Here is an 18,223-nt window from a genome sequence, read left to right as displayed (position 1 = left end):
TCTTTTGCATAATGTATTTTTTGAGACATCCCTTTTGTTGCATTTCTTAGTAGTTGTTTTTATTGCTGAAAATCATTATCCATTATGTAGCCATGCAGTCATTTGTTAGTTTTTTTCACTGGGGATATACACTTGGATTATTTCCAATCACTGCATAATATGAATGAGTTAGATGCATATTTATGTACAGTTTTCTTTTGAATAAATACTGAGGAATATGATTGTTGTGCATAGCTAGTATATGCTGTATTTTAAGAAACTCCTACAAAACTATTTTCCAAAGTAACTATCATTTGACATTCCCAATCATCAATGTTTTGAATTATTATTATTTTTTTTAATGTGATGCTGAGGATCAAACTCAGTGCCTTAGACATGCTGGGCAAGTGAGCTACAACCCCAACACCATGTAAATGCTTTGAATTATAGTTGTTCTGTATCTTCACCAACACTTAGTGTGGGAAGTCTTTTTAATTATAGACAATCTAGTGAGTATCTAAAAATATATTATTTTGGTTTTAAGTTGCATTTCTCTGATGACTAATGATAATAAATATCTTTTCAAATACAGCCATTTGCATATATTTTTGTGACATATGTATTCATGTAGTTTGCCTTTTTATTAATTGGATATTCTTCATATTTAATTATAATATTCTTTATATTCTAGTTATATGTAGTTTGCCAAATATTTATATTACAAACAGCTTCTCCTATACTCTAATTTGCCTTTTCATTTTATCTCTTGAAAAGGGAGAATTTTTAATTTTGAAGGCCCTTTTATCAGTTTTTATCTCATATAGTTTTCGCTTTTTTGTGTTCTTTAAGACATAGCTATGTATCCTAGATCACAAATATTTTCTTCTATATTTTATTCTTGAGTTTCAAGTAGTTTCTACAACATTTGGGTCTGTGATCCATTTTAACTTAATTTTATATATGCTGTAAACTAAGAGTTAAGGTTCCTGGTTTTTGTTTTTTTGGTTTTTTTTTTTAACTCCTTATGTATGTTTTTGGTTATTCCAGTATCTTTTGTTTAAAAGACTGTCCTTTGTCCCATTGAATGACCTGGCACCTTTACAGAAAAAGTTCATCCTGCTAGAGGAAAATGTAGCTCAACACTCCCAACATATTGACACAGGCATCAGCTTCCTTAACAAGACTCCTAAGATGTAAGAAATAAAACCAAGAATCAATGACTAGAATGGCATCAAGTTAAAAAGCTTTTATACAGCAAAGGAAACAGAACATGAAAAGAGACCTATAGAATGGGAAATTATCTTTGCCATCTGCTCCTCCTCAGATAGTAGATTAATATTTAGAATATGTAAAGAACTAAAAAAAAAAAAAAAACTTAACACCAAAAAAACAAATAACTCAATTAAAAGTGGGAAAAGAACTAAACCGTCACTTCTTAAAACAGAAAATACAAATGGCCAATAAATATATGTAAAAATGTTCAACATCTCTAGCAATAATGGAAATGCAAATCAAAACTACATTGAGGGCTGGAGTTGTAGCTCAGTGGTAGAGCACTTGCCTCCCAAGGGTGAGGCACTGGGTTTGATCCTAGCACCACATAAAAACAAAACAAAGGCATTGAGTCCATATACAACTAAAATAAATAAATAAATAAAAATTAAATAAAAAGAAACTACATTGAGAGTTCATTTCACATCAGTCAGAATGGCAATGAACAAGAATACAAACAATAATAAATGTAAAGCCAAAAACAGCGCATGAGATCACGAACCATGAAACAGGAATGAGGCACCAAAAAAAAGGTTTATGGTGGGGGGTGCTCCTGGGGGAGGTTCCCTGGTCTGTGAAAGGGTAAGGTGCAGGGAAGTCACAGGCCGGAAAGGCAAGAATAATGCTAATAAGGGAAATGGAGGTAAGAAGGCCTAGGCCATCTAAATTGCAGCTACTGACAGTAGATTGGCAGTAGATTGGGCCTCTGTGTCTGTTGCCGGTGGTCAGGGCTGATGTGAGATGACAGGGAGATTGCTTCAGCCATGGGGAACCTGTGGTGGTTGGGGGTCAGTTGCCATGCCAGCTTCTGATTGGCCATTTCGGGTCTCCTCAGCCAGGTGGAATGTCCTGGCCCACAGTGGTGAAGAGAGGTGAGGGATAAGGGAAGCCTGCTGACTGAGCAATAAATGTTGAAATGATGTGAGAAAAAGGTACATTCATACATTGTTGATAGAAATGCAAATTAGTTCAATAACTCTGAAAATTAGTGTGGAGATTCCTCAAAAAAGTAGGAATGGAATTTCCATATGACCCAGCAATCCCACTTTCTCCCAGTGATGCAGCCACATCAATGTTTATAGCAGCACAATTCACAATAGCTGAGCTATGGAACTAACCTAGGTACTTATCAACAAATGAATGGATCAAGACGACATGGTATGTATACACAGTGGAGTTATTGCTCAGCCATAAAGAAAAATGAAATTATGGCATATGCTGGTAAATGGATTGAAATGGACACCATGATGCTAAATGAAATAAACCAAAGCCAGAAAATCAAAGGTTGAATTTCTCTCTGATATGTGGAAACTAGATCAAACTAACCTGAGGGAAAGGGCAGAGGTGGGGTGGGGGAGGTGAATTACATGAAAATAAAAGGGGATTGAAGGAAAAGAAGGAAGTACAGGAAAATGGAAGAACAATGGAATGAACCTGACCAAACTTTCCTATGTTTTGTAGTAATGTAATACATGGCCTCATGGCCTCACCACTACCCCATCCATTACCACCTTTTTGTGGTACTAGGAATCAAATCCAGGACTTTGCACATGGTAGGCCAGAATTCTAGCCACTCCTAAACATGTGTACACAGTGTAAGCTAGATCCCACCTCCTTTTTTTTTCCTTGAAGCCTTGGTAGGATTCACCAGTGTGTGTTTTGGAAACTATAATTTCTATTGTGGATTGGTTGTTGACTTTAAACACATTTAACTTTCCCCAATTTTATTTTCAAATTACATTTTACCATTTCACATATATTCTCAAATCCTTTCACCAATACAGTTTCATTTCCCCCCTTTACCCTTTATGCTGTCACAATCTTTCATTTTAAATTTTGAATATGTTATAAATGCTATAATGGGTTTTTGTTTGTTTTAAACGGTCAATTATCTTTTTTTTTTAAAGAGTTTTAACACTTAAGAAAAACATATCCCTACTCACAATTACCATTTTAAGTCTCGTTTTTACATTGTATACATGCAGTTTTCCAACTGGTACCATTTTCTTTCAGCCTGAAGCATTTCCTTCAAAATTTTGTATATATTTTTTTTCTAATTTTCCGATTCCATGTTTTATTACTATAAAAATGTCAGTTTACTTTCTATGACTTTTATATAGTTTCTCACATGAAGTCTGCAAGTATTTTTTCTCCTTTCTGCTTGTGTCTTATTACTCTTATTATTTTTAACTTTTCTCTTGTCTGTTTGATTACGATGTGCCTTGGTATAGTTTTCTATCTATTCCTTATTGATTTATTAACTTTAGTGAGTATATTGGCAAATGGTTCTAATTAAATCTGGAGGCAAATTTGGATATTCTTTTTTTCTTTCCTGTTTTATTTCTCTTGTTCTGTCCTGAGAATCCACTTATACAAGTGCTTAATTTTTTTCAGCTCCTCCTACCACCACCTCTGTGTTTAATTTTGGATTTCTTCCCAGTGTCTTTAAATTTTCTAACATTTTCTTCTTCAGTATGTTAACATTAATTCTATCTAGTATATCTTCATCTCAGGCATTTTTCATGCCTTAAAGTTTGATTTCATTTTGCTTTTATATTTCCATTTATTTCCTTATTGTGTTTTCTTCTACCTTTTGAACTTTTAGAGTCTGTTTTCTGTAACTATTCTATTATGACATTCTTCTGTCTCCTGTGTTATATTCTGAGTCTGCTTCTATTCGTTAGTCATCCTTCTAGTTGTAGGATATATTTTCCTAGGTCTTTTTAAGCCTGATAGTTTTCTTTATTGGATGCTAGCTTTTGAATTGTACATTATTGGATGCTGGAATTTTTGGAATTTGAAAATGTGTGTGTGTGTGTGTGTTATATGTGTGTTTTACCTTGTTCTTATGTGTACACAATGTGATCTTTTCAAGATTTGCTTTTAAGTTTAGTTAGACTGGTCTGGATAGCCTTTGCTCTACCAGTACTATTACTGTACAACTGGGACAGTATCCTTGACAGCCAGGCACAGTGGTGTGTACTTGTAATCCCAGGGACTTGTGAGGCTGAGGCAAGAGGATCACAAGTTCAAGCCAGCCTAAGCAACTAAATGAGATCCTCTAAGGACTAGGAATGTAATTCAGTGGCAAAATACCCCTTAGTTGAATCCCCAGTACCCAAAACAAAATGTACATACACACACAATGTACATACTTACTGACAGTGATCAAGGATTCTCTTTTCTTCACATCTTTACTATCTCTTGTCCTGTTGTTAAACAATTTGAATTAATATCTCATTGTGGTTTTGAATTTATTCTCTTGTTGATTTGTGATCTTAAACACTTTCCATTATAACTATTCGCCTTATTTTTTCTTTAATGGAAGTGTCTGTTCAGATTCTTTGTTCATTTTTTTTCTTAATATTGATGTTTTTAGATGTAGTTGGACACAATACCTTTATTTTATTAATTTATTTTTATGTGGTGTTGAGGATCCAACTCAGGGCTTCGCATGTGCTAGGCGAACACTCTACCGCTGAGCCACACACCAACCCCTCTATTCATTTTTAAGTCAGTTTATTTAGGATCCTCTTTTCTTGCTATTGAGTTGTGGGAGTTACTTAAATGTTTTAAATATTACATATTTTAGATAAATTATAAGGCATATGGTTGGCAGATATTATCCTTTATTTTGTAAATTGCTTTTTCATGACACATGCATGGGTTTTTCTGAGTTTTTTATTCTGTTCCATTCAATAGGTAATTTGAATTTTATGTGAGTTTCTCAATTTCATGTCTTCCGTAAAAGAGTGTTAGACGTTGGTCTAATTTCTTATTTGAAAATGATTGATATTTTCCAGTCTGGTTTGTTTGTTATTATATGTTTAACTTTTTTATTCTCTTTCCAGATACCTGAGTGTTTGATAGTCTCCCCTTGCCCCTGAATGTCTCTTAGCTATGTGCAACTAGATATATAGTTCCTCAGTTCTACTCTGCTTGTCCTTAGAGGGTTTAACCCTACTTTGCATTACTCAGTATTCAGTGACACACTTGATTATGTAGATTCCATACAGCTTCCTGCTCACTGGTGTTCTGTCCTGCAAAAGCCATTCACTTCATCTTCCTCAAAATTTGATGTTTTTCTCTTCAATGTTGAAACCTCAGAGTTATGCTTGGGATTTTTCTTCCTCATTAATGTTCCAGAATGTTCCCTCAGATAGAAGGAGGACAATTGTAGGGCACAATATTCCTGAGAGCATTAATATATTGCACCATAAATTCAGTTTCAGTAATATCTTGGCTTTTTTTTTTTCCTGAAGGAATCATGTACCTTTTTTTTTTTTTTTTTTTACCTTTAATGCACATTCTCTGCTCAACCCACTTAAATATGACATGTCTTCTCTGAAGGGTAACTAATGGCCTAATGCCTAAAGCTAGTAAATAACTCTTTTCTTCCTGAAACCACCTTTTCCCTTCTTCAGATATTATGCTCTTGTTTCCTTTGTACTTTTTTTAGTATTCCATCTCAATATCCTATTTTGTTTCCTTTTTCTATCCTTATGTATAGCAGTACACAAAATCCTGCCCTAAACTCCTTTTTTCAAGTTTTACTGAATTCCTGGGCTATACTTCTTTGGTTCAACCAATTTCCTGTATGAAAATTACTTCCATACCTACTCTGTAACCTTGGACCCATAGATACAAAACTTGTATGAAATGCTTCTTTAAATTTCATCAGGTCAGAGTAAAATTTTTTGCTACACTTGTTTCTATTTCCATTCTTTTCCTCAATATTGTTGACTGCAGTTTTTGTATTTTATTTTATTTATTGATTTTTTAATTTTTGATCTGTCCCTTAGCCCAAATAATACAAGCTAGTTCCCTCTGGAATATTGATTCTTCTGAAATCTATGTTATTATCACCTTGGCTAATATCCCTCAGAAGCTCTCATCCAGCTCAAATATAACTTCTGATGTTCCCACATTTTTAATGTGTTCTGTTTTGTAATAATTATCATATTTTTAGTAGAATAGTTTACATATGTGCCTGTTTTCAGCGGATTGTGATGTCTTTGTGAATTGGTATCATTTTCTCTCTTTGTATCTGCAGATTTACACAACAGCTAATACTGAATAGGTGATTAATAACATTCATTGTATTTTATGAATTATAAAACTGAGACTATGGTCTCCAGTTTTTTTATTCTTCAATTTCTGTCACAGATGTCTTTCAAATGAAAATGATTTAAATTCAAAACCTTTTGATAGTCCTAATTTACAGAATAAAATTTAAGTTTATTTCATAGCACTCAAGACTTTAAATAATCTGTCTTCATTTTTGTTGTTGTTGAAGTCATATCATTGCCCTGAATACATATTATTCTTCAGCTTTATTTGTTCTCTGCATGTATTTTGTTCCCTGCATATATATTGTCTCCTGCATGTATACCTGATATTGCTGGATTTTTTTTTCTCTTTAAAATTTTCTCTTTCTGCAAATATTATTTATCTATTCTGTATAAATAACAGGCTATGTTAAAAGTACAAAGATAGGGGCTAGGTGTAACCTTCCCGGGTTTCGGCACCACTTGTCGCGACCCCTTGCCAGCAAGGAAGATGCAACTCAGGAATCTTCTTTCAGCAGTTTATTCAGGCCCTTGATATTTCTTCTTCTCTCCCCCGGATGCCCCTCCCAGCCTTAATAAAGCATCTCAAGCCCCAATGCGAAGCTGCCACGTGGAGCTTTCTCATAGGGTGGTGAAAAACCACGCGCCAACTCTCCCAAATAAGGAGTTGTTTGTCACAGACCACAGCGGAGCCAGCGCCATCTTGTAATGGCGACCATAGTCTGCAGAAACGGCAGAAGCGGCTCACCACAGCTAGGGTTGTGGCTCAGAGGTAGAGCGCTCTCCTACCGTGCATAACTAAAAAATAAATATTAAAAAATACAAAGATAGATAAATCTTGAGTAGTAGCATTTTAAAGTCTTTTCTTTACATTTCATTTGCTTTTATCTGTGACATCTCCCTAGAATTTCCCAGTATAGATTAAATGAGGAGTTGCATACATAGATACAAAGGAGCATACATAGATACAAAGCCTCCAAAGCTTTGTTAATACCTGAAAATATGTCACAACCCTCTAGTTTGTATCTATGTATGCAGCTCCTCATTGGGTCAGATTCATTAATGGCAGGGATTTTGTGTGCTTTTTAAACTTCATTAAGGTATGAGTCATATACAAAAAAATCAGTACATACTTAATTTCTACAACTTAAATTTGGAGATTAGTATGCCCTTGTAAGACTGTCATCACAATCAGCTGAAATCAAGAAAATGTCTTAATCATCTTTGTATTCCTTTTTATTCCCTTCCCCTAGCTGGCACAGTGATTTTAAAATAATTGATGCTCACTAAATGAATACTGAATTTAAAAGGTGTTTTAAAGCCATAATGGAAATTGAGAAGGATCAAATGGTAGTTCCATTCCCAGCTTTCCGAGGAATCTCCATACTGCTTTCCAAATTGGCCGCACCAATTTGCATTCCCACCAGCAATGTACAAGTGTACCCCTTTCCCCACATCCTCGCCAGTACTTGTTGTTGTTTGACTTCACAATGGCTGCCATTCTTACTGGAGTGAGATGGTATCTTAGGGTGGTTTTAATTTGCATTTCTCTGACTGCTAGAGATGGTGAGCATTTTTTTCTGTACTTGATGATTGATTGTATGTCCTCCTCTGAGAAGTGTCTGTTCAGGTCCTTGGCCCATTTGTTGATTGGGCTATTTGTTTCCTTATTGTTTAATTTTTTGAGTTCTTTGTGTACTCTGGATATTAGGGCTCTATCTGAAGTGTGAGGAGTAAAAATTTGTTCCCATGATGTAGGCTCCCTATTTACCTCTCTTATTGTTTCTCTTGCTGAGAAAAAACTTTTTAGTTTGAGTAAGTCCCATTTGTTGATTCTTGTTTTTAACTCTTGTGCTGTGGGTGTCCTATTAAGGAATTTGGAGCCCGACCCCACAATATATAGATTAGAGCCAACTTTTTCTTCTATCAGACACAGAGTCTCTGTTTTGATATTCCCCTTCTCGGACTATTCCCCCAAAGACCTTAAAAGAGCGTATTATAGGGATACAGCTACATAGATGTTCATAGCAACACAATTCACAATAGCTAGACTGTGGAACCAACCTAGATGCCCTTCAATAGATGAATGGATAAAAAAAAAATGTGGCATTTATATACAATGGAGTATTACTCAGCACTAAAAAATGACAAATTCATGGCATTTGCAGGGAAATGGATGGCATTAGAGCAGATTATGCTAAGTGAAGCTAGCCAAACCCTAAAAAACAAATGCCAAATGTTTTCTTTGATATAAGGAGGGCAGCTAAGAACAGAGCAGGGAGGAAGAGCATGAGAAGAAGATTACCATTAAACAGGGATGAGAGGTGGGAGGGAAAGGGAGAGAGAAGGGAAATTGCATGGAAATGGAAGGAGACCCTCATTGTAATACAAAATTACATATAAGAGGAAGTGAGGGGAAAGGGAAAAACAAACAAGAGAGAGAAATGAATTACAATAGATGGGGTAGAGAGAGAAGATGGGAGGGGAGGGGTGGGGAGGGGGGATAGTAGAGGATAGGAAGGGCAGCAGAATACAACAGACACTAGTATGGCAGTATGTAAAAATGTGGATGTGTAACAGATGTGATTCTGCAGTCTGTATATGGGGTAAAAATGGGAGTTCATAATCCACTTGAATCAAATGTATGAAATATGATATGTCAAGGGCTTTGTAATGTTTTGAACAACTAACAATAATAATAATAAAAAGAAATTGAGAAGGATAATCCAGACAATAGAAGAGAAATTAGGACAATTGCATTAACCAAAGCCAAGAAACATGTTTCAAGAATGAGAGAGGACAATAAGTGATGTCCTGTACACCTGAATTGTAAGAAGGGGTATAAACTGTGAGTAGGTCATTGGATTTAACAATTAAGAGTTTTGGTTATCTTAGCAAGAACAAATTCCATAAAGTAGCAAGTGTGGACATTAGATGGCAGTGGATTGAGAAATAAATAGAATTTTTCCCCTTACATATAAGTTTTTAGCTGATATTTTTATAGAAATTGGCTGGCAGACAAATTGAAGATATATGATCCAAATAAACATCTAGAATCCTGAATATATTACATTAATTTAAAGAGGATCTGTAGCTCTTTAGTAGACAAATGGTAGGCTTGATACTCTTTTTAGAAAATTTATAAATCTAATCAGTATCTTCATCCCATTAAAAAAACCCTATAACTCTATTTATAGATCATAGGGCTCCCTTTGTCTAAGTTACTGATGTATGGCAGGAATTATTTAAACTTGGAAAATTTTCAGAATGATTTTATTGAGGATTTTTGCTTCTTTGTACTCTCTATTCTTGTTTGGATAGTAGTGATGCATTAATAATATGTAAACGAATTTTTTAAAATAACTAAGTAATTATGTAAATTGGGTTGAGTTTTAGCAATCATTTGATCATTTTTAAGGCACATTTAACGTTTTTGTAATCAGAAAGTGGTATGTCATAGTTTTAATTGATATCATATTTTCTACTTTGGTATCATACAAAATGATGATACAATCTCAATCAATATAAACATCATAAATAAAATATGACAATGTAGTGAGGAGCATTCAAGTTGAGACTACCTGCCAGATACTTTAGTTTTAATATAATTAATATTGTTCCAGACTTATAAAAAACACTTTTGGCAATTGATGATATATTCTTTCTCTTCTTCTCTCTCTTTCCCTCTTTCTCTTGCTCCCATGGGCCATGGGTCAGGCACAAAGTTTATCTTAAGACTGTTATAGAACCAGCTTTGATGGTACATATCTGTAATCCCAGCTACTCATGAGGCTGATACAGAAGGATCTCAGATTCTAGGACAACCTGGGCAACTTAGCGAGACCCTGTCTCAAAATGAAAATGTAGGGGCTGGGGATGTGGCTCTGGGGCTGGGGATGTGGCTCAAGTGGTAGTGTGCTCGCCTAGCATGCGTGAGGCACTGGGTTTGATTCTTAGCACCATATAGAAACAAAGATATTTTGTTCACCTAAAATTAAAAAATAAATATTTTTTTAAAATGTAAAGTTTAAAGAAGTATTTGTCTAGAATATGCAGAAACCTCAGTTCAATTCCCTGTACCACCCAAAACAAACAAACAAACAAACAAAAAACCATAATAGACTGGTCAGGTTTGGGTGTGAAAAGAGAAGAAGGACTCTGTAGGCAACCTATTTTTTGTTACTAGAGCTTATGATTTGCTGTCTATGGAACAAATCTTGGTTGATTACAATTCTTACCAATATCCTAGAAGAGTTAGGTGTCAGTGATCATAAGAAGGCATAATTTTTGATCTTGCAGGCTGGAGTACAATGACTTCTTCTTTACTTTTTTCCTTAATCACAGACATGTGTTGACAGGATACATGTATTGACACTATTTTGACAGAATACCTGGCAATATACTCAGCAATGTAAATAATCTTTCATTCTTTTTGGAATGTTTCTTAATACAGTAAAAGATTGATAGTCATAGTTCCTAAAGCCTTCTCCTTCATACATATTTTTGAACTGAAAGATGAGATTTGTAGTTTCTTAAATGAAGAGCTGTCCTAGCCAGAGAGCACTGAGTGCTCGTTCACAGCACCCAGTAGACTGTCTCAAAATGGAAATTTAAAATAAGTTTAAAGGTTCAGGGGTATAGCTCTAGTGTAGAGTATTTGCCTAGCATATGCGTTGACTATTGAATGGTTTGTCTTTTAAATGGTTGACTAGGAAATGAATGGGCTTATAGTTTAAAGTAATCATGTGAGAAAAGGTTGGATGGTACTTAAAAACTATTGAAAACAAAAAGAATATACATTGAGAACTTAATAAGAATAATGAAAGCTTCTCAATCCATTTTGGGTATTATTAAAATGAATTAAAACTTAGTGCCTTGAAGTTTCCCACCACAGAAAATATTGATTAAAACTTTGAAAGTTATTTCTAGAGATAAAATGAATCACCAGTTGTATAACATATCAAGTTCATATAAATCAGTTTTAGCAAATCAGCAGTTCTTTCTTTTAAATCAAATGTAAATAAACAAAAATACCACATTTATACTTGTGCTCATTTATTTCAATAATGTCCCAATACTTAGTCCTTAGAAGAGTGAAGCAACAGTATAGTGATGGGAAAATGCAATCTAGTGATACATACTTTTTCCTCTGGTAACGGAAGGTTAAATGGGTGGCAAGCAGAATGCCTTAAACAAGATTGGTATATTGATTAAAGCGCTGATTTAACAGCTCGCAGTTTCCCCCTCGGAAACCTGGAAAAGATAAGCCAGCTGCTGTCTAAGAGTGCTCAGTGTCCACTGAGAGTACACTATCTATCATCACAATATGGTGATGAGAGGTGTTTTATGTTTGTGTTAATTTCCCCCACTAAATCAGTAATTATTACAATCCTGTCCCTGCTGTTTACCCTGCAGCTGTTTTTCCATTTGTCGAGAGAGCGGGTGTTCTCTGAGGACCGCACACGTTTCTATGGTGCAGAAATTGTCTCTGCCTTGGACTATCTACATTCTGGAAAGATTGTGTACCGTGATCTCAAGGTAAAAATTAAAAAAAAAAAAAGTAATCAAAATTTGTTTTTGCGAAGACTGTAGGGACAAAAAAGTAATTACAAAGTTACATCATTTTAGAAACACAGATTTAGTTTGAAAAAAAGCAATATTTAGAAATGTAGTTTACTACATTTGACAGGAAATTTTAGTAACAATTGTATATGATATTGCTTTATGTCTGAGTTTTTGGTGTGCAGAAAAATTTCTGTGTGACTACTCTAATCAACTATGATCTATTAATAATTTTCCTCTTAATGTTATAATTAGAGAAGTGTTAAAAACCTGAGTCAAATTCAAATAACTTTAGAAGTAACATTGTAATGTTTCATTATTTATTGATGAAGAAACTTTTATAATAAGAATATTAAAAGGAAAACATTCATTATGGTTTTAGTGTTAACTTTTTGGTGAGTTTAAGTACCTAAATGTTTTAAACTAACCTTTTATTAATTTGCTTAGTATTTTTATTTATAAAAGCTCAGTGGTTGCTTTGTTGGTAATAGAGCTTTGTTTTTTCAATATTCTTTTATAATAAGACCCTAAGAATAGCTCAACATAGGTAAACATTCTATAAAGGCCGGACAGTAAATTTTTTCTCCTTTCTGCTCATAAAATCTTTGTTCAGCTATTCAGCTTTGCCATTGTAGTATAAAAGCAGCACCAGACATTATGACAATGAGTATGTTCAGCTGTGTTCCAATAAGACTTTATTTGCTGAAAGTGGTAGTGGTTAGATTTGGTCCACATATCATAGTTGACTGATCCCCAGAATAGATTTTATAAGGTAATAATAATTCAAAATACTGTTATAAGTAAGGTTGGCTATATTAAGGAAGTTTGTACCATGACATATTTTGTAAAAATTCTAAATGTTACTATCTTTTTAAAAAATATTTTTAGTTGTAGATAGACACAATACCTTGTTTTATTTATTTATTTATTTTTATGTGGTGTTAAGGATCGAACTCAGTGCAAACTCTACCCCTCTACCACTGAGCTACAACCCTAGCCCTTACTATCTTTTAAAAAGTAAATCATGTAATGTGGGACTGAATTGCTTTGTTGAGCAAAGTCTAATTTATTTAAGATATGATTTGATTTATAGAAATAGAAGTTAGATGAGATTTTTTATGGAATTCTATATTGTATAAAACGAAGTATGTGTTTAAGAAATCACAGTTATCGCCTTACTCCCACCTCACTTTTTTAAAAAAAAATACCTGTGATTGTTAAGTTATCTATTATTTGTCTAAGTTATTTAAAGATATTCTAGCATTTTCATTTATGTATGGTTGACCTTGGTGAGTAACTGCCTTGCAAAGTATTGTTTTTTAGAATGTATAATATCTAAATTTGTATAACTTATTACTTATTAAAATTTAAAAGAGGAAAAATGAAGTAGATAACTATAAAACATCTAATCAAGAATGATTATCTTAAGGGCCAAAATGAACGAGAGATGAGTCAATCATATAATTGCATTCAGTTTGTATCTTTCTTTATAACTAGGAATATGATATAATTCAACAACCTTACATTTATATCTGAATGACCAAATGATTCTATAATCTTGTTTAAATGTCTTAAATATAGATGCTTTTAAATAAATTAGTTATATGGTATTACAAAATATATATTTATTTTCCAACTATATTTAGAAATAGCTCTAATTCCATTTCCTCCACTCCTACTTCATGTTTTATGAATCCTATTTGTTAGGGAGGAAGATCAGGAGAGACCCAGATTTAGGTAAATAAGAATAGTTTTGAAATAATGGGTAACATATCCAAAATACTCGAAATCAGAAGAAAGAATCATTGACTTAAAGAAATCTAAAGAATCTTCATTTGATTGCTAGCATTAACTATGGAATGTTATAATTTGAACAGTCTTGATTAATATTTTCCATTAGTCATTTCTTTTTTTCCCACTAGTCATTTCTAATCAAATAAATCAATATATTGAGTTTGAAATTTATATTGAAATTCATTAAATATGTTTTTTACCCTATCCTTTGTGATGATGAAATTAGAATAAGTTTACTAAAACTATAACAAAAAGTACTTATTTTATATATGAATGTCCATTTTGTAGTTACCGCATGTATAGACCCTGACTTTACTACACAATTAAGTGATTTCTGATATCTGAGTTTATTTATTTTTGCAGCACTGGGGATCAAACCTAGGGCCTCATGCATGCTAAAGCAATCTCTCTACTACTGACCTATATCACCAGCCCTAAGTTTATTTTTGTAAAATCTTGCCTTAACTTAAAGATATAAGTAAATGTATAGCATAGGATAGAAACTGTAGGAATATATAACCAAGAAAAATTCATACAATGTAAGAAACCAAACATTCAAAATTTATACAAGTGTGAATTGTATCCATAGTATGTAGTATTATGTGTACACAATATATGAGATCATTTAGATAGGCTCACAGAAATTTAGATCTAGTACATGTTTTACAGGTGATGTTCAAGTCTAGTGGTGAGTTATAAAAGTAATGGAATAAGGTGGTGACACAGTCAAGATTATTAGAGTGCATGTGTGTTTTTGTCAGCTTTTTGTTACTATTAGGAAGTACCTGAGATAATTAACTTATAATGAGATAGGGTTATTTTGGTTCACAGTTTGGAAAATTTCGGTCCAAGGTTGATAGGACCCATTGCTTTGAGTGTGGGTACTATATGGCAGTGATGGGAAATGTGTGGTAGAGCACATCGCATTAGCTAGGAAGCAAAGAGAAGAAGAAAAAACAGACTATATTCCATTATCCACCTCAACAGAATGGCCTCAGTGACCAAAGGGTTTTCCTCTGGACTCCACCTCCTAAAGGTTCTACCACTTACCAATAGCACCACCCTGGGGTTAGTCCATTAACACATGGGCATTTTGGAGATATTCAATATCCAAACTATCATATCATGAATCCTAATTCCTAATTTTTTTTGTAAAGCATTCTTTCTAATGTTGAAATGAAATCTGGATAGGGAAATGCATTGGATTAACTCTAGAAGATCTTTGTAAAGCTAAAATTCAAATTAACCTGCCAAAGATAAACCAATGAATGTTTCAAATATATTTGTACTCGATGTATTAAAAACAGTGTTAACAAAAACTGATTTAGGTATTCAGTTTACTTAGTCTCAGATTTGTCTCTGGTTTTATTACTAATGAGGTGATGACTATTTAACTGCAAATATATTTGAGATGCCTGTGGTAGCTGCACTTTTCTAATCAATGCCTGTTTGCTACTTCCCAGTTTAGCATTGGAAGCAAAATTTTATTTCATGTTGCAGGTTAGTTTAAGATATTTTATTGGTTTCTATTTCCTAATAACCTGGTGTTGATAGCAACAGGTATATTATTGAAACCTTTGCCATTCTTTAGAAGGTAAGTTTGCTTAATTTATTAATACATGTCATGATATGAAATTGTGTTTTATCAAAGAGCTTATTAATAAATGTAGTTCCTGATGATTAGTTGGCAAAAACTGATGCTATTTCATTATAGCATAAAATTTTGAAGAAATCTCTTCCAATATCTCTTCAGTAGTGCAAATTATATATTAAATCTTCTTTTCTTCCTATATTTATTTTGCAAGTACAAACTTTACTTGTAGTAACCACTGCTTTCCAAGTACAGATGAGACTAAACAGGGAAATGACTTTGGAATTCATTAAGAATTAATTTCTCCAATAGTTTATAAGGGTGGTGGTGGATAATTCATAAATGACTGGTATGTTTTATGTGTGGAACATCTAATCTTATTTTCTGTCTAATCAGAGAATATTTAACTATTTATGTCATTAATATGAGAAACCACCAAATAAGACTGAGATCATTTCTAAGACTTATTGATAACACAAGGGATGGTTTCAGAATCTTTTACCATGGCCCTCCTAATCTTTATCTCAAATAACACACAGTTGGAAAAACCATACTTCTTTATATACATAAAGTCTTAAGTCACATTCCTCAATTCCCACTTCTAACCAGACTTGTCACACTGTATTTCTTCTTTTCTAGAATTTTTTGTGGTGCTGGGGATTGAACCCAGGGCCTTGTGCATGTGAAGCAAGCACTCTACCAACTGAGCTATATCCCCAACCTTTTTTTCTAAAAATTTTAATCCCCTGCTGTTGAGAACAGTTTTTACCTTTGAAGTCAAATTGTGCTATTGTGGTATATCGCTTATTTGTAGAAAATTTCTTAAATAACTTAGCATTCCTTTTATGGAGTCAGGAGACCGTCTCCACTATTATACATTATTAATCTTTTTCTAGATTAGGAGAGTCAAAAGTGAAGAAATGTTCTTTCATTATTTCAGCATACTCAATTCCATGGTCATTTAGTTCGTACAGATCAACTTGTGACATTTTGGCACTTGGATGCAATGTGCAAAATAGGAATTCCTTACTACCTTCATGGGCCTGAGGCTGTCTTGGTGCCTAAAACTGTTTGATATATCTCTGCTAAAGTCTGATATAAATTTAAGTGAGGAGAATTGTTTACTGGTAATTCTGTAACACGTGGTACCTGTAGGAACTATTTTTGTTCTTTTGTTTATTCACAGTGTCAGTCATTTAAATAAAATGATACCATGCATATTTTAAACTTTCTAATAGCCTGGCCTGTGCAAGAACACAGCTTCCCAGTCTGTGTGCCACATTACAGGTGTGTCCAAGGTTTCCTCAGCTAGGAACCTTGGCAGAGACACCTCTAGGCCATCAGTTCCAGCGTCCAACAGCCTGTCAGCTAATCTGAGTGTGCCCCACAAATTTTATTTTTTATTGTACTGTGAAATGGAAAAGATTGAGAAGCACTGATTCAAGATAGCCAAGATTTTTAGAATTTAATTTGATTCTAGGAACCAAGAAAAGCAGGAAGAAACTTATTACTTTGTTGTAAATTTTTTTGTCTACAAAGAACAAAGGTTAAAAAAGATCTCAACGTCTGTCATTTCTTCATATACATACTAAATCAAGACCTCTGTCAAATAATTCCTGCCCAGAATAAATTTGACAAAATAATACTGTGTGCAAGTGAAAATATGCCACATTGAATTCTATCTTTATGTATACTATAGAGCACCTATTAAAATATATAATGAGTGGAATGTGGACCAGTAGAGTAGAAGAAGGGGAATAGAGAAAGGAGGGAAAGAAAGGCCACCAGGGACTGAAATGGAGTAAATTAAGTTCCATGCATGTATGATTGTATCCAAATGAATCCACCTATTATGTACAAATATAATGCATCAGTAAGAACAAAAAACAAAACAAAAAACTTTTAAAACTTTATGCCTGCCCATTTTAATTAAGCGAAAGATGTCCCTTTTTTTGTTGAAATTTAATGGATATTGTCTTGTCTCTCCTCAGAAGCATGAACTTGTTTTGTATTTTTAGTTTTTTGATTTGGATTTTGTTTTGTTTATGCAATGCTGGGAATCAAACCCAACATTGTGCACATGAGGCAAGGGCTCTACCATTTAGCTATATCCCCAGCCCCCAAAGTGAACTTTTAGATAACAACCCTCTAACTCATACAGATAGTAAGTTTTATTCACATTTTTAATATACAGTCTTTTTCTCATAACCTTCTATTTTACTTCATCCCTGCTTTTATCATTGGATGCACCCATTAATCATAGCCTACTATTCTATTCAGTCTTCAAAATCAGTTCTAACTATATAACTTAAACATATGCATTTAAAGTTTTAGAAATAAAGAGTGCTTCAACAGTGCATTTTGCATTTTATGGCTATTGAAGGGAGGAAGGAAAGCCATGAAATTTAGAAAAAAGAACCAAAAGAACCATTTATAAATAGTAGGGGGGTCCTAAAAATGTCTAACACTCAAATTATGTTAATGTTAAATGCAGAGGAAGTAATTTGCAGATGTTTAGGTAATATTTCAGTCATTGATATTCTTTGAAAAGATTTTTAGGTGATTCTGTGCATTCTGCAGATTGATAACTCACACAACTTGTATCTGTATTTTCCTGAAACTTTGTTAATGCATCTTGCCATGAAATAATCATTTACTTTGTAACAAGAGTGGACATTTAGTTGCTTTCCTGGCTTATTTTTATACAAGATTGCATTTGGTGGGTTTTTTTTTTTTTTTTGAGATGTTTTTTAAGGTGATGCATCTGTATTGGTTTGTACTTTTAATGACAAGTTGTTTTTTCATTCAGCAAAATGACATTTTAGGATAATGATATATGGAAGAAAGTAGACCAATGACTTAAATTATGGGATAGTTATGTGTATTATTTTATTCAAAAGAAATTGCATGTTGAAAAGTATTTTTTATGAAGTCATTGAGCTGACAAAAGTATTTT

General features: G+C 33.5%; 1 protein-coding gene across 10 annotated transcripts in view; it reads left to right on the top strand.

The window, feature by feature from the left end:
* The window catches only part of Akt3 (AKT serine/threonine kinase 3), a 273,567-nt gene that overhangs the window by 201,244 nt on the left and 54,100 nt on the right, over positions 1-18,223 (top strand). For all 10 annotated transcript variants that reach the window (XM_058575178.1, XM_046432495.2, XM_058575175.1 and 7 more), the window contains one exon: positions 11,736-11,858. In XM_058575178.1, coding sequence (XP_058431161.1) covers positions 11,736-11,858 — 123 coding nt within the window. The remainder of the gene's footprint in view (positions 1-11,735; positions 11,859-18,223) is intronic.

The sequence above is a fragment of the Marmota monax genome, unplaced genomic scaffold, assembly GCF_021218885.2.
Source record: "Marmota monax isolate L192 unplaced genomic scaffold, Marmota_monax_Labrador192_F-V1.1 WCK01_AAM20220418_F8-fsc00090, whole genome shotgun sequence".
NCBI classification, from domain to species: Eukaryota; Metazoa; Chordata; class Mammalia; order Rodentia; family Sciuridae; genus Marmota; species Marmota monax.
Note: the sequence above shows the minus strand (reverse complement) of the source record. Positions and strands in the feature narration are given on the sequence as shown.